The 22441-nt window shown below is 58.1% G+C and overlaps 1 protein-coding gene across 5 annotated transcripts; it reads right to left on the bottom strand.

Moving 5' to 3' along the window:
• BRD9 (bromodomain containing 9) lies at nt 1-22374 on the bottom strand. 5 transcript variants are annotated; one of them, XM_039842843.1, is made up of 16 exons: nt 22191-22374; nt 21421-21635; nt 21046-21178; nt 19133-19193; nt 18578-18722; nt 16863-17090; nt 16126-16301; nt 14698-14830; nt 12957-13032; nt 11727-11822; nt 10702-10834; nt 8469-8580; nt 5658-5696; nt 4477-4576; nt 1925-2092; nt 1-778 (listed from the first exon to the last, which is right to left on the bottom strand). In XM_039842843.1, exons 1-16 carry the CDS (start codon nt 22240-22242, stop codon nt 678-680), a joined length of 1968 nt encoding a protein of 655 aa, XP_039698777.1. In that variant the 5' UTR covers nt 22243-22374; the 3' UTR covers nt 1-677. The 5 variants fall into 5 exon arrangements, with proteins under 5 accessions (XP_039698777.1, XP_039698778.1, XP_039698779.1 ...); XM_039842844.1 differs by having other exon boundaries at nt 16980-17090; nt 22191-22373; XM_039842845.1 differs by having other exon boundaries at nt 16126-16259; nt 16980-17090; nt 22191-22373.
• Nucleotides 22375-22441: the final 67 nt, after the last annotated feature.

Below are 22441 nucleotides of genomic sequence, written 5' to 3'. Positions count from 1 at the left end.
TTCCATCTCTGTGTATTTTTTTTAATTAAAATCTAGATTTACACTTCGCAGATACCAACACACATCCAGTAAACACACCCAGGATAAAAGACGTTTCAAGGACAGGGACTCTTCATCGTAGGTGGAGAACAGCTGGCTTCCAAGTCTTCGGCACAATAGGCTCCTCTCAGGCGCGAGTGAAAAAGATCGGCGGGAGCCGCCCTCAACGCCCAGCCTGTTCGGGCCAGGAGGGTGGTGACCTGCTCCCCACGTGCTCCTGTGTGGCCCCCACTGCGACCTGCCTTGAAGATGTGGGGTACAGGCGGGCCAAGAACATGCAGGACCCCAAGAGAGTGTGGACAGACGCTCTTGCGTCTGCTTGCCCAGGGCGGCCCGTCGGGGATGTGGGCAGGACGTGTGCCCACACCGACACCACGGAGCTTGCACAGACCACACCAGCTTCACGCGATCTGGTCACACTGCCTTTATGTAGGATCCACGATTCGGGGCTCACGGGCTCTGTACAGAAACACTGTACCCCCATGCAGCAGACATGATATCAGACAACTCACCACTTCCGGCTGCTTCCGGTGTGCCAAAGGGGACAACGTGAAAGTCAATCTCATGACAAAAACTCTGTACGTGCAAGTAAAAACTTAAAAAAAAAAACAAAAACAAAAGACGGTCTCTCTGCCGGGCTAGCTCTTTGTGGAGGCTGCAGGTTCCGGAGACTGAAGAAACTCGTACGGGTCATGGCTCACTTCCGGCTGCTCGCCGACGCTCAGGCGAGAAGGGCTCCCTGCAATCGTGGCAAAGACGGGACAGTTCGCACACCCAGCCCCGTGGTCCGGGCTCGGCAGGCGTCTGGCTGGAACCCTTCTGTGTGTGACTGCTGTCACAGAGCCCAGGACTCAACTGGAGCCATGGCTCCAGGGCACAGGCCACCCCCTGGGCCTCCCAGGGTGCAGGCCAGCCCTGGTCCCCCTGGGGAGGGTGCGGAGGGCCAGTCTTCAGAGACCAGGCTGTGGAAGCCCCGCAGCAGGGGTTCGACAGCGCCGCTGCTTCTGCAGACACGAAGGCCCCTCGGCCAGGGCCCTTCGGCCAACCCCAGCCCTGGGGCAGCTCCAGGGCCACCTGTGTCCATCGGGATGCCAGAGTTCTCAAACTTGGCCAACCCACGGTTACCTGGAACCCCCTTCATGCACTGTTCATCACAAGGTTAATGAAAACACTGGTCCTCATCCAGAGCTTTCGTCAAACCTCTGACACTGACCAGCGTCGCCCTCACCCTCAAGCGTCAGTATTTACTTTCTGAAAGAGTAACTCAGCATTTGTGCTTGCAAACTAACACAGTAGCATGGACACACAAGCCAGCAAGTGGAAGGAGGCACAAGGCAAATGTTTAGTGGCTCCTTTCCCAGTGGGGCTGTGACATCCTAGCGGGGTCCGGAAGGGGCGACCCAACTAGTCACGCATGAAACACGGGAGCCCCTGGCCAAGGGAGGGCACGTGCTCACCCCAGCTAAGGGTCCTGGAAGGATGCACTTTGTCATCAACTGTTTCAAGACTGAAAATGAGAACGGCAAGAGAAAAGACACATTTCCGACGTCTAAGCCCACATGGCCGTCGAGGTCCAGGGCCTGGGCCTCGTTCTGCCCCCGACCACAGGCCCCGCGATGCAGGCGCCTGGGTGGGACTCCCCGCCACCTGGACTAGCAACGCCAGTGGCTCAGGCCACGGATCCACAACACTGACCGAGTACCACGCCGACACTTCACTCGGAGCAGCCCTGACGAGAAGGCCACTGTCCGAGGACCAGGGGCCGCAGAGTCGGGCATGAGCTCTGGCCTCCCGGGGCCTCTAACCTTTGCTGGTGGCCTGCATGGCTGCCCTCTGCCCAGACTGACGCCGAGGGCCTGGGGCGGGCCTGGCGGGCTCTCCTTACCCAGGTGCTGCTGGTCCCTGTCGGAGGCGTTGGACAGGGAGCTGAGGTTGGACGACGGCCGGGAGCCACCGCGCTCTGCCTGCGCTTCATGCAGGTCCTGCAAGAGCTTCGTCGTCTCGTCCAAGTTCAGATGGCTGTCATCATGGTCTAGCTCCTTCTTCACCTTCCCTGTGCAAACAGGACAGGACAGGTCAGCCGGCCCGCCCGTCGAGCGCTGCGTGCCGGCCCCTCCAGTGTGCAACTGTGAGCTCCCACTCGTTACTATGCCGGCTCAGGATGACCCCTCTTGGGGAAGCCCACGAGCACAAGTGAGGTTGAGGGTACGGGGACACAGGCAGAGCGGCGGGAGTGGGAGGCCACGGCAGGGGCGACACCGGCAAGCAGCAGGTGCCATGGCAGTCTGAGCCCCGCCCTCCTGCCGCAAACAACTAGGCGGCAGAACGGCGTGTGCAGACTCGAGGACCAGGCACAGGCCACGGCCAGGGCGGGGGCCTGTGGGCTGGGCACGAGCCGACTAAGAGCTGGGGAAAACGGGCTGCCCAGCTCATGAGGCTTGGCAACGACTGCCCGGTGCCCACGGGGGAGGTTCCAGAGGTCGCACACATGCGGTGATCTGAGTCCCAGGCACGCGGAAGCGTAAAGCCTATGCGTGAGGCCACGTTCACCCTGCACTAAACATGATCTGTGCCCTATGCCCTAAGGGTGCCTCAAAGCAAAATCAGGACAGGATCCGACAGCCCCAAGTTGCCCACCAGCCTGGAACAAGGTCCCCACGGGTCAAAGGCGTGTGACCAAGTCTGGTGCCAACGGCGTAAGTGCGGAGTCTGGCCTGTGGTAAACCAGCCCTGGGCAGGCGGCAAAGCAGGACAGCACGGCCGCATCGGGCAGCAACACGTAGAGCGGTACGGGGATGAGCCCCCTGCGCATCCAACAGAGGCCGGGGCCACACACCACGTGCTAAAGGGGGCAGGAGCCAAGGCCATGGAACGAGACAGGACCACAACACTGGAGACGCAGGACGGAGCTGGACAGAAGGACATGGCGGTCAACACGGCAGGACACCCAGTGCCCCAGAGGACGCGGCGCAGGATGGCCCGAAACAGCAGAGATTCAACGACAGATGGACAACCGGCGTATGGCCAAACCTCCCAGATTTGAGAAAACCCATAAACCCCTAGGACCAAGAAGCCAAACATAACCCAGAAAGAACAAAGCTGAAGGAAAACAGACAAGTGCGCTGCGACCTGCCCCTGAAAACTGGCAGTGAGGAGGGACCTTGAGACACAGCCAGGGACAAAAGATCTGGTGTGCAGAAAAGCCCCCCAGATCAGCCTGAGACTGCCGGCCTGAAGACGAGGTTGCCCTCGGCCAGCCACGGTGGACGTCAAGGGATCCCCAGCACCTGACCGTCTGCGCAATCACGCGGATCGTGCTCAACACCTGGCCCCTTCCAGGAGCCCGGGACTGGGGGACACGGCGAGCAGAGGGGCCACACTGCCACTGCCGCTGCTAGAGGTGGGGTGCGTCCTGGAGAACACGGGGGAGGCGGCTCTGCAGACGCACCCCGCGCAGAGCTGGCCAGTGTCTTTTTGTGTCATGAACCACAACCGTGAGGGCGGCCGCGGGCTCATCTGGGAAAGCTCCAGCCCTACGGGGCCCTGCAGAGCCCGGGCTCTGGGGAATAAACACACAGCACGAGGGCGGGCGTGAAGGCCACGTGTCGGCGACTGCACTGAACACAAGTGGTCTGAAAACACCTAAACTGAAAGGCAGAGCCATCGGGATGGGTGACCAAATAGGACTGTGCTTAGAACATTTGACAGAGCCTGCATGCAACGAGAGGCAGGGGCTCCCTGGCGCCTCTCTGCGGAGAGGCCAGGCCGCTCTCTGCAGGGGGCCATTCTGTGCGGTTCAGGTTAGTGGCATCTGTGGCTTCCACACACGATGCCGGCAGTTCCGCACTCCAGCTGTAACAGCCAAAGATGTCTCCAGACACTGCCACGTGTCCCCAGGAGGAGCCGCTCCCAAGTGAAGGCACGAGCACGTCTAAAGTAAGGGGAGACGACACCCCACGCACCACCAATCTCAAGGAGCTCGGGTGGCAGAAGGCGTGACGTGTGACGCCGTGCGGGGCACAGGAGGCGTGTCGCACCGCGGGGTCAGCAGTGCACGAGGTGGCATCCTGGCGGGCACACGTGAGCACACTGACCCCTAAGGTCCTAACAGTGGGCCACAGCCGGCACGACACCAACCAACAGGACGGAAGGGCCCAGCCACCCTCAAAATGGGCCTGAACTCAGGAGAAAGGCCCGGGCCAGCCTGGTCGGGAGCCATCGAGGGTGGTCCTGAGGACGAGGGCCTTCACCCGCAGCCACTTCACCAGGCCAGGCTGCCCTCTGGGAGTGAGGACGGGCAGCAGTGTACGAACCCTGTGTCCCTATTGACTGCCCCTCAGGCTGGGGGAAAAAGTACCAGGGGCCACCTGCTTCCAGCTGAGCCTGACACACGATGGCAGTGTCACACGGTGGATGGGTGTGCCAGGCACAACCTACCCAGAGAGCCAAGCACAGAGATCCCCAGAGAGACATCCGAGTATGCCTTCACCGACACGAAGTCCAGCATGGAGCCACCGTCACCCAGTGAGTCCCCGGCCTGCACAGGACAAGGAGAGAGGAGACAAAAGGAAAGACACTACTGAGTGGGTGCTGGGCTGCCAGTAGGACAGGCCCGCTGTCGCGTCCGCCCGAGGAGCTGTGACCGGTTCGTGCTGCAGCCCAGGGACCACGGGCCATGAGCCCGAGCATGGGCCACTGCCCAGAGTGACGCTGCCAGCCTAAAGGGGCACCCATAGGTGCTGGGGCCATGGGAGAGACTGCAGCAGGCAGCTGCATGGCACCTCAAGAGCCCCTGGCTACTTTTCAGGGACGTCACGAAACGACTATCCCAAATCACAGCATTCTTTCTTGGGGCCCTCACGGCCCTGGGCGCATATCCGCTTGTCTGCAAGATCCTGTGTCAGTGCCCCCCGACATCAGCAGATGCCCAGCGCATGCGCACCTCCCTCTGACTCGCCACCCCCCAAACGTGGGGACCTCAAGGGCTGACGCGCAGCTCCATTAGGGAAGTACCCAAGGGATATTCTGAAGGCCTCAGAACTCTGCCAAATTCCATACTCCCACGTGGCCGCTGGATCCTAAGTCACTCCTAGACAACTTAGTGTCAAATGACAGTGCCTCCCCGACTGACACTCGGGAGTGGCACTTCCTTCACCAGTTAAGACACAAAAATGCCATGTAACAGACACGGAGAGTCCCCAGGCCTGGCTTGTGCAGACGTCTTTCACAAGCTCCCTTCCAGGGCTCGAGGGTCCCAACAGGACCAATGCCAGCCTGCATAGAAGAGGGGTCCACCTCCATCCGGTGACTCACAAGGACCCAGTGATGAGGGAGCAGAGGCTCCCACTACCCTGGAGCCAGAGCCTGACTCACTCCTGAGTCAGGGGTCACCCCAGAGCCGGTGTCTTTCGGGAGTAGTGCCAGTTTACCTGATGATCCTAGGCCACTAAAGATCAGGGGGTGGGAGACACTGCCACTTCACGTCGCTGATCAGAGCCTGTTTGGCTTCTAAATGAGACAGTACGCGAAGCCCGTCTCAACCCCGCTCCCAAAGGCAGCGACAGCTGCCCTGTGGGACCGTGAGAATCGGGTCCTGGTTCCACGTCCGTGGGGCTCACCTTCGCTTCCTCTGGGGGCTTCACTGGCACACTTCTCCTCTGCAAAGAAAAACAGGAAACCAGTTTTTCCAAAACAATTTTGTACGTGACAAATCACCCACGCCGCGGACACACGTGCTGGCTTAGCCACCAGTGCCGGCGGTCCTCGTCAAGTCCCCACGATGCTGTGCATCGGAGCCAGGCCTCGTTGCTCCTGTGCAGCTGGCAGTGTGAGCGAGACCCCTGACTGCACCTCGGAGGGCCCGAGTCGCGCAGCACCAGCCCCGATGCGGGTGGGCTGGTGCCCATGAGTGTACTGGGCAAGACAGAGAGAAAGGGGTCACAGGGCACCCACCCTTGTTTCCGCAGCCTCGGACACTGTGAGGAAGGAAGTCAGACGCTGCACCCTGGGGCAGCTCAGGACGACAGCGGGCCTGGTGGTTTACGCAGAAGACCCGCCTGAAACCAGCTCGACTCCTGTCGGGGGTGGGCTGCCTGACGCCGCCACTGCCCAGCTGGCCTGGCTACGGGGCTGCGGCCCCTGCTCCTCGCCAGCACGGTGCCGGGAAGAGCGCGAAGGCCTGACCGCTAATGCAGCCTGCGCCTGCGCGGAGCCACCACCTGGCCGGGCAGCACCTCGGACACCTGCGTCCTATGTCCGTGCCCCAAGCAGCCCCTCGGCTCACACACGCTCATATGGGGCCTTTCGTTCGCAGCCGCGATTTGGGGCTTCCCCTGTGACTTTCGTGAGCTTCGAAGCGGGGTGGGCACCGCCACATCCCAGCGTCCGTTCCTCACACACACGCCAGCGTCCGTGCTGCAGCCGGGGTTCCGTGACGCTGCAGCGCACGTCCCCCGTCGTGTGAGGAGACCGAGGGGCCAGCGCATTCCAGGGCCTCCCGCTGTGACTGCCGCGCCCAGGCAGCGCCACGGGGAACCTGACCCGGCGCGAGGAGTGGTGCCCGGGAGCTCTGGCGGGCCCCGCCGGGAGACGTGGGCCGAGCACGCACAGGTGCAATGGGATGGGGCTGGGCACACGGGGTGAGAGCAGGCAGAGCAGACACTTTGCTGAGACAAGGGACATCAGAGGAGACCCCAAAAGGGCCACCACACCTTAGTACTTAAGCCAAACTAAGCCTAGAATAAAGACTGCCTGGACTGACCCTAACGAAGCTTAAAAATAAGCCTGAGAAGACCAGGGACAGCTCCGCCACAAGAATGTACACGGTCTTTAAAGAAAGGAGACGAGATCCAGACCAGCCCTGTCCAACGAAACATAATGCACGCTGATACCTAACTGTAAATCTTCTGCAGTCGTATTAAAATAACCCTGACACGCCATTAGACTTCACGGAGTTTACCACTAATGTACTGAAAACATTTTTAGTCTGACACGTAAACCAAAAAACCATTGGGATCCTTTTACGTTTCTTTTTGTACTAGTCTTTAAAATTCTGGTTCGTATCTCATACTGTCCTCACACCTGAACTCGGACTGGCCACACTCAGGTTCCCCGACAGCCAGCTGTGGCCAGTGGCCACTGCATTAGCACAGTCCGGACTCGCAGCACGTAAGCCCAGTGTCCACGCAGACGAACCGGTGAAGCAGAGCCTGTCAGCCAGAGGGAAACCCGCCAACAGAGACAGGCCCAGAAGGACGGAAAGGGCAGAATTAGCGAATACGGGCTCTGTGGAGGCTGCGACCGCGTCCGCGCGTCTGAGGGAGAGCACGCGAGCAGCGTGACTGACAGCGCAGCCGGGGCTGAGCGGCGCCCCAGAGGTGGGAACCGGCACCGCAGACGGAGGAGCCGCAGGCTGGGTCAATGGCGGACGCAGGCGCGGCCTACAGAAAGATGACCGCACGCGAAGCCGTGCCCTAAGAAACCACCCAAACTGAAGGGGAAATGACCTTATGAAAGAGAGTTTTCCGATGCGTGAAATATACCCGGGTGTTAATACGTGTCAAAGTCCAGAAGAGGCAGAAGGGGTGCAAGGAGGTGACGTGCGAAGAAATGACGGGTGGACGTCTTCCAAATTTGTTTAAAACTATAAACCAACAGGTCCAACGAGCCCAATAAATCTTAAACAAAATAAATATTTAAAAAAAGCATAAGAAGACACGTCAAAAATAAGCTGCTAAAAATCAAGTTAAAAAGGTTGAAACTAAGCATCGAGAGTGGGAGTCAGCACTTCTTCTCCAAAGGGCCACGGAGCAAAGGCCTGAGACCGTGGGGACCATGTACGGCCTGAGACCGTGGGGACCGCGTACGGCCTGCAGCATATTTTCTCACGATCTTTAAAAAAAAATCAAAAAATATTCTCAGCTATGGACTATTGTCAACCCACGATCCTGACCACAAAGGACACATCACAAATGGAAAGCAAAAATAAAAACTTCAGAAACAGTCCAAGTCACCCATCTTCTACGGGAAAGAAGACAGACGTCTGCCTTAATTCCAAGCCCAGGAAACTGAATTTCAAAAACGAAGGTTAAATGCAGACTTTTCTCAGACAAAAGCTGAGCAAACTCACTGTCAGCAAATCTACACTGTGGGAAACACTAAAGGAGATTCTTCAGCACAAAGGGAAGGACGGCCGGTGAAAAATCCGGTACGAAGAAAACTGGAGAGTGCCAGCGATGCCGGGCACGTGGCGAACGGAGAGGACTTTCACGAGTTTCTCGTACAACAACTGATGGTCGAAAGGAAAAAGCAAACATAAAAAGCCAGAGCGGGAAGAACGGCTCCGGATCGTCGAGGCAGCACGCTCTTCCCCGAGGGCCCAGCCGCCCCCTGCCCTCCCACCCCCGGGAGAGGCGCTGAGCGCAGCCCACCTGTGTCAGCTGGAACAGCACCCGGGAGTGGTCCCCGCCCGTGATCTGGTCCAGGAGGTCGTCCACCAGTCTTCGGCTGTAGCTCCCCGCGCCCTTCACGAACTCCTGCAGGCTGGAGGGGCGTAGGGCAGGCTCAGACGAACACCACACGCTCTGGCCCTGCGGACTCCGCTGCCACCAGGGCCAGCAGTCCCGGGCCTGGAAGCCGCGGCCCCCACACCCCTTCCATCTCCCCCACGAGGTTCCTGCTAAGAGCTGCGAACCTCCTCTCGCAGTGGGTTTGGGTTCACCAGGTCTTCAAAGTGCTCAATGGCCCAAAGAAGTCAAAAAGATCTCAAGTGAAAAATTAATTTAAAGAAGCGAAGTGCACATACGTGACGAAACGTACGCTAGGTTTTGTAAAAGCAGCACGTTCACATCTACCTGGGTCTGAAAACACAAGGAGACTGAGGAGGACGCCGTGGGACCAGCTCCCTCCTGGGGGGCCACGGGAGGAGCCAGCTCCCCATGGACGGCTTGTGCAATCTCTCTGATTCAGGACCATATACGAATGCTTTAAAACCAAAGTAACACTAACCAAAAAATGTACAAAGGAGGCAGGGGACGAAAACCCATGGCTCTAGCATCAAAGCTGGGCAAAGGCTCACGAGGGCTGCCCAGACTTCAAAGACCTGCCCGCAGAGCGGGGACAGCTGCTGGTCTGGAAGCGACCACACCGAAGTCCCTACCAAGAGAATCCTACGATAAACCGCCAAACTGACTGTGAAGGGAGCAGGGACTGGCCAGAACACTCTGAGTGTGGCCTGGAAGTGCCCAGGACAGCGTCTGCGGGAGGCGGCGGGGAGAGTCCGGGAGTGGCCCTGGCACCGAAGCCAGGCCCCGCTGGCCCGCCTTCGGCTCCCACGGTACAGCACAGAGCCCGTACGTGCTCCAGAAGCAGGCCCCTGGGGAAGGCCAGCACGGTCCAGCTACGCAGTGCTACCTGGACAAGGGGGGACGGGTGTCCCTGCAGAGCTCTAAGCGCGCTGCCAGTGTAATGAGCAGTGGAGTCACCAACTGCTGACACCATCTTCTCCTGGAAGAAACGTCCTCCTCGGTTTTCAATTTTCACTTCCTTTTTCCTCACAAACATCTGGCTTAGATGTTCGTTTACTGTGTTAGGGGCTCATTTATTTATTTTTCAAATGTGCTGTTTTTCAAATAAAACAAAAATATGATATGGAAAGACTTCATTTCTTAGAGTAGGGGTCCCCAATCCCCAGGCCATGGCCTGTGAGGAACTGGGCCACACAGCAGAAGGTGAGCAGTGGGCAGGCGAGCAAAGCTTCACCTGTGTCTGCAGCCGCTCCCCAGCGCCGGCATCACTGCCTCAGCTCCGCCTCGGATCGTCAGGTACTAGATTCTCATAGGAGCACCGGTCCCTCGTGCCACAAAGGCCGGGGACCGCTGTCTTAGAGGCTAGCAAAATTAAGTTACTGTCCCCACAAAACATTCCTAAAGTTCTACAAGTGACTAACTTCACTTTGCCACAGACAACAAAAAATACATACAAAGACAGTTCTATAGAAACACAGTGCTACATCTACAACTTTAACATCACACTATAGTCTGTTTGGGTTGAACTGTGTCCCCAAAATTTATCTGTTGAAGCTTTAACCCCAGGACCTCAGAATGTGACTACATTTAGGGACAGGGCCTTTAACAGGTGGTTAAGGTAAAATGAAGTCTTCAGGGTGGGCCCTAGCTCCATGACTGCTGTGTTTACAGGAAAAAGAGATTAAAGCAGACACACACAGAGGGACAGCGAGAACCGACAGGCCCCTGGAGGAGCAGCCCTGTCACCACCTGCATCTCGGGCCTCTGGGACTGAGGCAGTCAGTGTGTGCTGTTTACCGCTCCATCTGTGGTGTCTGTCATGCAGCCCGAGCCGCTCACAGCCTGAGAACCACAGCTCAAAGCAGCTGTGACACAAACTTACTAAACACACGGCAGCGGTCACGGGCACGCACGCCCTCTCAAGCGACAGCCTGGACTGCTACCTCAGCACTGGGCGAGTTACCCCAGCCTCGAGCCCGGCGGCCAGCAGAGCACGGCACTGCTACAACAACGGACACTGTCTGGACCCACTGCCCGACCCGCTGCCCCTGGCCGTCTCCCCCACTCATCCACAAACAGGCCTCAAGCGCTCGGCCAGGAGCCACCGCCCGCGTGCGCGTGCGCATGCGCGGCCCACCTCAGCGCGCACTGCACGCCCGTCTCGTCGCCATAGGCAGAGTAGAGCAGCTCCGCTTCGTCTGACTTCAGGTCCCCAAACACTGAATTATTATGCATCGACAGTGCCGTGCTGGCGCTCGAGAGAAACGTGACTAAGGGAGAGAGAAAGGGGAGCACAGGAGTATGAGGTCCGCACAGGCCCCCTCCCCGCAGACGCTCGCGGGCACCAGCACAGCACCCGCCGCAACACCCCTGCTCCTGTGCCCAGCTGAACCAGAGGCGGCTTCTGGGGGTGTAACTAGCAGGACCACGTCACTGTCCTTCACCTCCCCGGGGGGCGGCTCGCTGTTCTGCGACAGAGTGAGTGCGACAGGCACGAGGGCTTCTCGTCCCGCCCCGGACACCCGAGGAACCGCGCCCAGAGGCCGCTCTTGCTGAGGGACGTAAAGGGAGCCAGAGGCCCGCCGCCCTGACGGAGGCTCGTGCTGGCCCCTCCGCGTGAAGGCTGTCAGTGCTGGGAGGCTGTGTCCCGGGTGTGGGAGGGTGTGGAGCAGCCCAGGCCTCTCCCTGCTAGGTGCCAGCAACACCCCAGTGTGACAGTCAAAACATCCCCTAGGAATAAAACAGCTCCACTCATTAACAGAAGCTCCAGAACCAACCCTACAGCGGACTGCAGTGGGAGAGCAGCCAACAACCCCCACCTCTGCCCTCCACCGCGGACTCGTCACTCCCCGCCACAGACCCTCGCACGCGGCAGCCCCACCCCTCCACGTACGGGTTCAGGAGAAGTTAAATTCTCGCCAGGTCACCACCACCTGGCCCCGAAGGCCCCAGCTCCCACATCGGAGAACCAGAAAGCGCCGGACTGGGCCCCACCGAACACATGGAAAAGGGGAATTCGCTCAACATAATTTCCACTCTTATCGTTTCAAAGGACCTTAGTTTTATTTCTGCTTTTAAAAGTCAGAACCTGGATACAGCTCCAACAGCACGTGGGTCGGCAGACCTTGGGGGGCTCGCCCCCGCACCCCGTGGCACACTCACCTTTGCCCCTCCTCTCATCCTTGAAGCCCAGAGTGGTGAAGCCAGGGAGCAGCTTGCTGGAGAGGGAGCTCAGGTCCACCGGGTGGGTCTCCTCCTCTGCGGGGAGACAGGCTTGAGCGGGGCTGCCGGAGCCCCGCACGCATGCACAGCGCACACTCACCTCAGCAGGAGTGCTGGCGGGCGGGCTCTCTACAAAGACACCTAAGACCACAGCGCCAAGCCGGCCCAAGCGCACTCCGACACCACCTCAGCCACCGCAGTCGACAGGACGAAAACCCTGAATGCCCTGACGCCGGCAGCATACATTATTTCCCAGCTGACCACGGAGCAGCTTTAAGCAGCGCTGAGCGTGCTACAGTGGCCGCGACGTGCCTGCCTCTGGACTCCCGCCCGCCTGCTCCCTGTGCAACACGCGTGGGGTCTTCCGGTCCCTGCCTCAACCTCGCCGTCCTCCTTCTAGGCTGACTGCCGACCGATTCGCCTGTTCTCTGGCCAAGAGCACTATGCTTCGGTCCGGCTAGAGGTGAAAGAGGCTGGTCACTACGCCCCGTGAGCATCAGAGAACACTGAGCAAACCTCATGTCGAGGGCTGGGAGAAAGAACACGCCATGCACGCGCGTGGGGCCCAGGGGAGTGTTTCATTTCCCACACGTACGTGTTCAAATTCTGCAAATTCTGCTTTTCTTCAAAAGTCAAGGCCCTGAAATCTCTTTCAAGGAAACGGAAAAGTACAAAGTACATTTTACAGACCGTAAAGACGGCCTTGCAGCCAGGGTGGACCCGCCATTACACCTCCTTCGACACATTCCTTGATGTGGTCATGGAGTGGGCCTTCCCTTCTAGAACTCACGTGAGCCGCCGGCACCTCATTCAAGCTTCAGGGTAGAGCTGGGCACCAGTCTCTGACAAGGTAGCCCCACCCCCAACTTGAGAGGGACACCCCCGGAAGCCCAGCCCCATGCCTGCAGTTCTGCAAGAGTGCCACTCCAGTCCCGTGGCAGCGCCTCCGCCCCCAGTGGACAGCCACCCTGGTCCCTTCACCAGTGTCGTGAGGGGCCTGCAGAAGCGGGGAGCCAGACAGGTTTCTCACACGCACGTCCCACTGGCGTCACACACTAGAGGGACGCTGCACATCACACACAGGCTACGAGATTACACTTACTGGCCGGGGCCAGAGATCAGACCAGCGCGCAGGCCGGAAGGAAAAGGGTCCCGAGCAGAGCCACTCACCGTCGGCGTCTGGCTCGGCCGCGTTGACCACGCTGTAGAGCAGGCTCCCGTCTCCGCCCTTCTTCAGGTAGCCCATCTGCAAGGAAGCAGGCCTGAGCGCCACGCCGAGTGACAGCCCTGAGTTCCGACAAAACAAAGGCCTAGGACCATGGCCTAGCTGCACGAATCCCGGAAAGCCACGAAGTTTACTTGCGGCTCCGTGAACAAGACCACAGCAGCCCCCCGCCCCCTTCCCTAGAGCTGAAGACCCCCGTGCAGAAGACGACGTGCACAGCAATGCTGTGACAATGCTTCTGGAAGGCTCTACATGGCCCTTTCTAAAAAGGGGCTTTTGAAAGAAAAAACTTTACAGAAACAGCTTTTTATGGTAGATCAGAAACTTCAAGAAGATGAGTCAGAACAGGACACTGGCCAGCAAGCGTCACGTTATCGAGGCTGGCCTGGAGGCTCCATCCCCAGAGCCTGTGGGAACTGCCTGCACTGACCAACCACCACGCTAGCCTGGCCCGCCTCTGCAGGCCACAAGGAAGGTCAGGAAGAGGAGGCACCGGCACGTGGCATGTGTGGGGAGGGACACCCATCTGGTGGAGCAGCCACCCGGCGGGGGCGGGGAGCCTGGGCCCAAGCGGGGTGAGTAGGGCGTGGGGGAGATGAAACCAGGGGACGAAGCGTGGAGCCGGGCTGCTCACTGCCCATCAAGCCGAGCGGGAGGATGGGAGCAGCCCGGGGACACCGAGGGGGCACCAGAGGTCTCGGGGCGCACGGTTCTTGGTCCGTCTGGGTCCCCCAGAAGCTGTATGTGTGTAATGGCTTTTCCTAGCTCTGTCCACTGAGGACCACGCCCAGCACCCTGGTCTGGGTGTCCAAGCACCATCCTCCAGTAAGGAAGCCAGGCTCCTTGGGGAAACGGCTGACACACACAGGCCCACAGACCAGCGCCAGCCACGCCAGGAGCCTCCGAATGCCGAGCAGGCACGTTATGAGCAAGCGGGGAAGAACAGGTGAAACTAATCTTAACAGGTTTTATATTCCAACACATCCAAAAAAATCATCATTTCAAAATCCTTTCCAGTCTAACGTGTTTGACAGACTTTGCACGTAAAAAAAATAAAGTTCCAGCAAGTTCTTATACAGACCAAGTGTCAAATAAGACTTTAAACCTATCAGATAAAAAAACATTAAAATTCCGTCGATGTCCATTATGTGACCACTAGAAAGTCTGAAGCTGCACACGTGACCTGTGCTGTCTCTGCTCGAAGTGCTGGCCCAGAACACCTTCTGGGGTCGGGGGGAGGTGCCCAAAAGGAGGTGGGGCCTCCTCCCGAGGACCAGCGGCCCGCTGAATGGGCTTCTACCAGCCATACCTGGTCAGACCCACGAGGGCTGCCAGGGCACACGGAAACGTGAGTACACAGACAACGGGGTTAAGCTGCGGCAGAGGAGCCTGGCAGGGTCAGCCTCTGTTGAGTGACAGAAGTTGACACACCTCTGATCCGGTGTCTGCCCCCAGAGGACTCCCTTACCCCAGGAAACGGGCCAGCAGGCTACGACGCCTGAGAGGACGAGGGCCTGACCCCGACCATAGCATGTATACTGAGCTGCACCCTCCAGTGCCAAAGGCTCGCCCAGGCCAGCGAGGGGGCTGACTAGACAGTCTCGGCACCCTAACGCAAACCTACTGGTTCTGACGGCTGCGCCGCTACCCTGGCAGAACACGCCGCCGCCTGTCGGGGACCCCTACCTTGCCGCCCGGAAGAAGCCGGCTGACCCTGTCTCGCGCCTCATCGGCCGCATGCTCCACCAAGGCCAGCACGTGTTCTTCGGCTGTGCTGTCGGTCAGGCTGCACGCATTCCCTTCTGGCTCGAACATGCAGCTGCAACCAGGACACCACGAGTCACCCGGAGGCACGCAGCACACGCCACTCCCACCCCCCGCTGTGGCCAGTCCCCAATGTCCCCGAGGCCACGCAGAGGGCCAGCACGAGTGGCACGAAGTGCTCTTTCGCTCCCTGTCCTTGCAGTGCTAACCACGGTGAAACAAGCCGCTCCCGTGAAGACGGAGAGAAGCGCGAGGCGCGGAAACCTCCACGTTCCTCACGGCTCAGCTACTCTTCGGTCGCTTTACAAACACGAGAAACGTCCAATGACAGGAGCCTCATTAGTTAGAGCAACAGTCAAGGTGCCATCAAAAAAAGCGACAAAAATCCCATGGAGGATTAAGGCGCTGGTGGCAAGCTGGGATGGGGGTGTGGGGCTGCACATGGCGGGAGGGCCCGAGGGACGCCGACTTCGGCAGGCGAACCCCAGGTTCCACACCAAGGAGTTCTGGATTCAAAGAGCTGAGAGGTGCTGGGCGCAGCCCCTGAGGGAGGTAGCTTCTGCTGTGGAAAGTTCTAGAAGTTGGTGGGCAGGACCCCTCCAAGGGGCCACGAGGGCAGGCCTGCCTGGGGATTTGGGGCTACGGGAAAGCCGTTCCTCTGGTCCACGCTTACAGCCACGGCAGGGAGCTCAGGGAGCGTGTAAGAAAAGCACATTGCCACGCGTGCTGGCTGCCCAGCACAGCACGACTGTCCCAAGCCTGGGGCAGGTAAGCCGAGGTCACTAGCCCATGTCCTGCATATGAAAGGGCTTCTTAGAACTGAAGGGCCAACAAGTATTCACGAATCGCACACGTGTGGAAACAGCTGTGACAAGTAAGCAGCGGCCAGGCTGCAGGGCTGGACAGGTAGGCACGCCGTGCCACAGCTGGGACAGAGTGTGCGTCCAGCAGCAGGGGCTGTCCCAGCCCTTTGTCTCCTGTGTCCACCAGTACGACAGTGACTCTCCTCCAGGACACGCTACTGTGCTGGCTGCAGGGCGGTGGTGAGTCCACTCGCAGAGCGAGGGTCACACAGTAACCCACCACTTCCCACGGACCTGACCCTGGGACCAGCTGGCCAGCGCCTCCCAGTGGTGCCCGTGACGCCCGTCACCCACACGCTCAGGGTGGCAGGGAGGGATGGCCGTGCCCCTCTGAGCACGATGGAGGCTTCTGTGGAGCCACGTCCCCCCTGCCCAGCTGCCCCGGAGATGCCAGCAAAAGCGCTACGTGTCCGCCACCAGCTCACCCCGCAGCACCCGCCTTCCCGTGTGGGTGTCCGCCCCCACGGGCCGGCGCCCTGCCCTTTACCTGATGACTTCTCTACTCGGCCTTTTGGATTTCTTGGCAGTTTCTACTTGAACAGGCACAACTTCAGGAGGAGGGTCCTCGACAGCTGTATCTTCGTTGCCCAAAAGAGCTGCCTGCTGAGAAAAATCCATGTCCTGCATGAACGACATGCTGCGCTTCAGAGCTAGCAGCCGCTCCTAGAATCAGAAAGCACAGAGCGGCGCGGACTTTACCTCTGCCTCACGGCCTGGGCGCCGTGACGATGGGATGCGTGGGAATGGCCACAGCCTCACCTGGCCTAACAGCTAACCTTCCATGCGCTGCAGTGGGGCGTGGTCATGGGGTCAGCACCAAAGGGTGGCAGCCAACTGGCCAGCGAGCGCTCAGAGCTGGCAGAGGGGAGCCGGCCAGAGGGCACGGGGCTGCGCCTCACCTACGGGCCCACAAGGCACTGGTCCTAGACATGTGACACATGCAACCTGGCACAGGGACAGACCTGGGGAACCACTCAGGATGGCCAAGATGTCCCAGCTGAATTGCGTGAGGCAGCCACACAAGCGACACAGCCCAAAAGGCTGGCTGCCATCCAGTGAGATGGATACCCAGGCTCGAGATCAAGAGACCCGGAACTTTCCACCAACCCTAAAGGAGACGTGACAACCAGGTCATGATCAGGAGGAGGAGTAGGAGCGTGCCTGGGGGAGAGGGACATGGTGAGGCAGCCTGGGGCGTCTACCCTAGAGCAGAGGGGTCCACACCGTGGCCAGGGACAGATGGGTGGAAGCGTGTCGTTCACTGAGTGTGAGTTTCTGTCTGGGCAGAAACACGTGCAGAACTCTCGCTTCCATGGCCCGCGCTGTCCGTGGGCTTCTTACTTTGCTCATCATCTTGAAGCCTGCATGCAGGATCTTCTTGGCTAGCTTATAGTACACAGTGTCTGGCCTGTTGTACGTCATTGCGTTATCACACATCAGCTTGAAGTCTGCCTGAAAAAAGAAAAACAAATCATTGAGCTTGAAACCACACAGATAACAGCAAAAAGTTTGGATTCCTGTCAAAGGGACAAAAAGAAGGGTCTCAACGGGAAACAATTAAATTTGGGTCTTTGATTAAATAAAAAAAAATCTTTAAACTTCTTTCAGAGTTTTTGTAACTGTCCATTGGTCTTTACTTACATGAAATAGCCTTGCTAAGCCTAATGAGCACTCTTCGTGAGGAAGATGGTAGCTCCCCGCTTCCTGTCTCCAGCCTTCCCCTCCCCGGGAGGGGCGCAGATACAGCCAGGGGCAAAGACCAAGGACCAGGTCAAGGGAAAGCCTAGGGCTGGACCGAGAGTGGGCGGTCCGGTCCTCCACCTCTGGGATTTCCCCACAGAATTTACATTTTCATCCACAGGTTGTTACTCTAGCGCTACTAAAAAGAGCCTCCCCTTAAAATAAAAAGTGTCACTGAACAACAATTTATGTTAAAAGTAAGTTATTTAAAACACCAGCATTTTAATATCCTAACCAAAATTTAACACGCACCTGTCATAGGGGAATTAGACATCAGGATGACAATGACCACTGAAGCCATTTGTCAATGTAGCACATGCTATCTGGGGACCTTACCAAGTCACTGTGCCAGTGTCCCAGGGCCAGGTAGGCCTGAGGCCGTGAAGCCCCAGCGCAACACAGGTCCCAACTGTGTCAGGGTCAGAACTCTCTCGAAGACGAGAGACAGGTGGACACTGCCCACGACCTGGCTGTCACTATACGAGAACTCCCAGTCAGGGAGCGGAGGAGTGAGGGCACGGACACTGTTCGCACCTGCCCCCTGGTGCTGTCACTGACCCCCTCTGAAAACTCTCCTTCACTCCCAGACTTTCGGCCCGCCACGCTGTCCCCGCAGGGCAGCAGCCCCTTCCAGTGACGTCTCCGGGAAACATGGAACGCTAACAGGCCTAAGAAAGAAACCCAACAACGCCTTTTCCTAAATGACACTACTGCCCGTGTTGCAAGAATTCGCTTTGCTTCTCCCCAGGATTTCAAAGCCAACCAGCAATTTCTACCTCGCACAGCCAGTGCTAAGAGTTAGTTAAGAAAGTGCTCAGACATTATAAGAATTTATTATTCTAAAACCCAACTCCCAGTTACTCTAAGACAAAACTAAGAATTAGGAAAATGATATTTCTAAAAACACCCATTCTGGACTAGGCCACATCTTTGCTTCACCAACCGTGTCCCATTTATGGCAGCACAGTAACTTCAAAAAATATGGCATTTCTAATAGCACGTAACGTGTGGACCAGCTTCTAGACCAAAATAGAGGAAATTACAACCGACCCATTTCCCCGGCTCTGTGAAACATCAGCTCGAGCGCAGAAGCACCTGCGAAAACGTGCCACGGGGACGTGAGACGGATGAAGCGTGCGCTGGACGCAAACCAGTGCGGAGCCTCCTGAGACCTGCTCTAGGGACTGAAATCAGTTTACCTTGAATTCCGTGACTGACTTGTATTCATTAGCTCCAATCTTGTCCTTCATTGTGCCAAAATCCATGGGGTGTTTTATTATCATCGAGTATCCAGGAGCAATTGCATCCGTGACAGGAAAAGCAAAAAATCCATGAGGATCTTTTCTGAAAACAAAACATCTTTAAATTGAAACTAGAAAACTAAAATCTAAATTCCGAATGACACAAAATCCTTCACAATAAAAATCTGATGCAATTAACCAAAGTTAGTTTCTTACAAATAAAAAATAAGTTTACGCTCCTTAAAACTGTGGTAGGTGTTTTGGATATACTAAAAACTCCAAATCCAGCACCTGGCTCCAGCCGTGACATCCACGGCGCAGCATGACACCCCTCATGCTGACTCTGCGGACACCGCCCTCCCTGCTCTGCTCCCGTATGCCTGCCCGCCCTGTCAGACTGGGTGTTGCTGGTGAAGGTGAAGTGTCCGCTTCATAGGTCATAGGGTGGGGGCGAGAACACCTGAAAGACACCCGAATGTCCCCAAGCACGAAGTCTTTCGAAACACTCTTTACCTCTGGAGCTGGCGGAGAAAATGCTCTAGCAGTTGCTGAATAGGCGTGCTCTCATTTTCAGCTGATGATTTAAAAAGCAAAAAGATAAATAAGTAAATAATTGAACACAAAGAGTTTGCTCTCGCTTCTCTGGAGAGCTCCCATTTCACAGTGCACTTGTTCTGAGGTCCACTTCCTATTCGCCCAGAGAATGCGGGCCGGCGGCACAGGCGCTGCGGCAGCTGCGCTGTGACGACGCCTGGGTCACAGTCCTGATGTCACCTGTATTATAACTTTCACATCGCTCTAGTAGACTGATATCTCTGGAAACAGATGACAGCCTGTTTACAACATTCTACTTTCAGTAACGGTATTTTTGTTTATAAAAGCAGTAATTCTCAATCGCTGAAAACGTCAAATACTAGGAAACACAGCGTTCCTACACATGATGTTAACACCGTTTTCAACCAGTAGTTAGATGAAGATTCATCTGGTGAATCCGGTTTATGTACACGTTTGTCACATTAAGATCAGAGACAAGTTCTATTTAGAAATAACTCCAAGAACAGTTTTCATATTTTATTTTCACATTGAAAACCAATCAGATCTGCTTCAGCCTCAAAGAGCGTGTTTGTGTAAAACTAAATTAACACTGGCAGCAAGCTGCACTTTTTTTCCTAAACTGGAAATTTAATGACGAGGTTCCAATAGAAACTAGATAGAAAAGTAAACCAGATCCACTCTTGGCTCCCACGAAGCTCAGCTGCGTGGGAAAGCGCACCCACGCATCAGTCCCTAAACCCGAGTGCGCCAATATCCCTCGAGACAACGCAGAGCTACCACTCATCGGCCTGTTTCCAGCCCCGATCACCACTGGGCCTGGTACACTACAGATGAGGGAGGGAGGCTGTGGACATGGAAGCTGACCCTGGCTTCACCAACCAACGCATCACCTGAGCCCTAAACTCTGGATGCGCCCGCTCATTTGTAAGCCGCAGACGATACGTGCACAGGGTCACGAGCACGGCGGCTACGTCTCTGGGCCCCCATGCAAAAACACAGCTTCCAGTGACTGTAAACGCAGTCCATCTAGGTCCCCCTAGAAGCCGTATGTTCGTAACGGCATTTCCCAGCTCAGTCCACTGAGGGCCACACCCAGCGCCCAGAGTTTAGCTTTCTGAATGCTATTCCCGTTGAAGATCAGTGGGGGGGGGGGTGGGATACCAGTATTGCCTGTAAGTAGCTTTAAGCACACTGGGAGTTTTGGCGGGGGAGGGGGAAGGTACCGGGTGTGCGACCTCAAGCAGGTCAACTGGACTCAGCTAACAGTCACCAGCAACCGAATTAACTTTGCAGACACGTTCATTCAATGAACTATTGTGTGCACCTAACCTTCTCCTCCCCTACGTGCCCAGCTGCCTGAGTCCCACCGCTCAGCGTGGGGTGACTCACACGAGGGATCCTGCCAGAAAACGGCGCCACTCGCCATGATTGCCATGAGATACTTCCCGCCTCCCCCAACAAGAAAAGAAACGCCTGAAGGGCAACCCCCCGACATCCAGAACCTCGGAGTGATGTGACCCTACACAGGTCAGAAGGTTCCAGAAGCTCCTCTGGGGGAGCCGACATGGCTCCCAGGGTTCCTGGAGGCCCGAATAACTGAGTCCAGCACCAGCCCCCTCCCACTACGATGAGCCTCTCGGCTCACGGGCTTAAGGAAAACGGCGAGGAGCCGCAGTTGGCCAGCCCCGCTCTAGATCAAAGACGACAGTGAGAACCTCAGGGCCAACTACACCTAACGCGAGGGCCTGGAAGAGAACACACTGGTCCTTCCCGCCTTTCTGTACTTCTCCCCAAAGGCCGAAAGGCACGGTGCCGACCACAACTTTCCAGTGACAAGCTCCAAGGCAGGCTCTGAAAATGCCGGCACTCACCTGGCTGTGTCCGGCACGCTCGGACAGGCCGATCGGGGGGCGGCTCCACCTCCACCTTCTTCCCAGGATCAAAGTCGTCGGCCTCTCCCTCTGTGTCACAGTGTTCCTTTTCCCGTTTCCGCTTCTTCTCCTCCTGTGAGATGAAGGCGGCGAGAGCGATGCAAGGTTTTAAGCGGATCTGCTGTTTCTATGGGAAAAGCCCTCAGCCCAGACTCCTGCCCCTGCGAGAAGCGCTGCTCGAGGAGCCCGAAGCGAAGCGACCGCCTTCTCGGTCTGCGTTTTGCTACAGATAGGACCCCCGTTTGCTAAGCCCCCGCTGCGCCCGTCCTCTGCCCCCGGGGGTTTCGGGGCCACCACGCTGGCCACCACTTTCACCTTTCGCTTCCTCCTTTCTTCGTCGTCCAGGTATTTCTCCTTCTCGGACTTTTTCTTCTTCTTCTTCTTCTTTTCTCTGTGCCTCTCCCGCTCGTGGTCTGACCTATCATCGTAGTAACTGGAGTCGTGGCCAGACCCCGAGAGTTCAGTCACTTCGCTTCCTCCCACCTTGAGGACTAGCTTCAGGGGCTTCTCCAAGGGCTTGTCCGTGTAATCTGCAGGGACAGAGACGGCGGCTCTTACACAAGTGCTTAGAGGGAACACCGGCACCCAGCTGTGGCCCTTGTGTGGGTGTTCCGGGAGCCCAGAGGCCCAAGGAGGAGGGCCTGGTCCCCTAAGGTGGAGCACGTGAATGCCAAAACATCGGGGACCGACAGCTGAGCGCTACCTCCCCTTCCTTCTCCCGGCGTGTCCTTCCCCCTCACCACCCTCAGGGAGCTAGAGGGGTCGCTCCTGCCACTGTGTCAGGGCGAAGGCACAAGGCGGGGGCCGGGACCCGCAGCCCGACCCCGCACCGCCAAGCCCCTGGCTGCGGTCCAGCGGGTCGGCCGGCACGGGAACGAGCGGCTGCAGGACCAGGCGCGGGCGGGGGCGCTTCTCCTGGAGGCCGGGCCAGGGCCGCCTCGACGCCTGGCCTGTGCCCAGGACGCGGGCGCTGGGCCGCCCGAGCGCTCCGGCCCCCGCCCGCCGGCGAGGGCGCGAGCCCGGGACACGGCCCGCCGGCGCGAACGCCCGCCCGGCGCGGCGTCACACAGCGCGCGCGGCCTCACCCTCGTACGACGAGCGCCACTCGGCCTTGTGCTTCTTGTGCTTCTTGCCCATGGCGACGGCACGGCCGGGGCGCGGGCCGAGGGCAGCCGCGAGCCGGGCCGGAGCCTGGCCACCGCCCCACGGCCCTGGCTGGCCGCCAGCCTCGCCCCGCGGAGGTCGCCGGGCCGCGCCGGAAGCAGGCGCCGCGGCCGGAAGTGGCCCCGCCCCGCCCGCCGGCGCCGAGGAGAGCGCTTCCGGGTCAGGGGGCGGC

Source organism: Pteropus medius, unplaced genomic scaffold (genome assembly GCF_902729225.1).
Source record: "Pteropus medius unplaced genomic scaffold, Ma_sr-lr_union100, whole genome shotgun sequence".
Classification (NCBI taxonomy): domain Eukaryota; kingdom Metazoa; phylum Chordata; class Mammalia; order Chiroptera; family Pteropodidae; genus Pteropus; species Pteropus medius.
This window is presented reverse-complemented; position numbering and strand designations above follow the sequence as displayed.

Excerpts from the sequence above, each read along its gene's own strand:
- BRD9 (XM_039842843.1), bottom strand. The coding sequence starts at position 22,242 with ATGGGCAAGAAGCACAAGAAGCACAAGGCCGAGTGGCGCTCGTCGTAC. Across the intron at positions 8,581-10,701 it reads GGCGTGCAGTGCGCGCTGAG|CCTGCAGGAGTTCGTGAAGG; the intron begins GTGGGCCGCGCA and ends ACGCCCCTCCAG. Across the intron at positions 2,093-4,476 it reads CTCTGTGCTTGGCTCTCTGG|GGAAGGTGAAGAAGGAGCTA; the intron begins GTAGGTTGTGCC and ends CTGTTTGCACAG.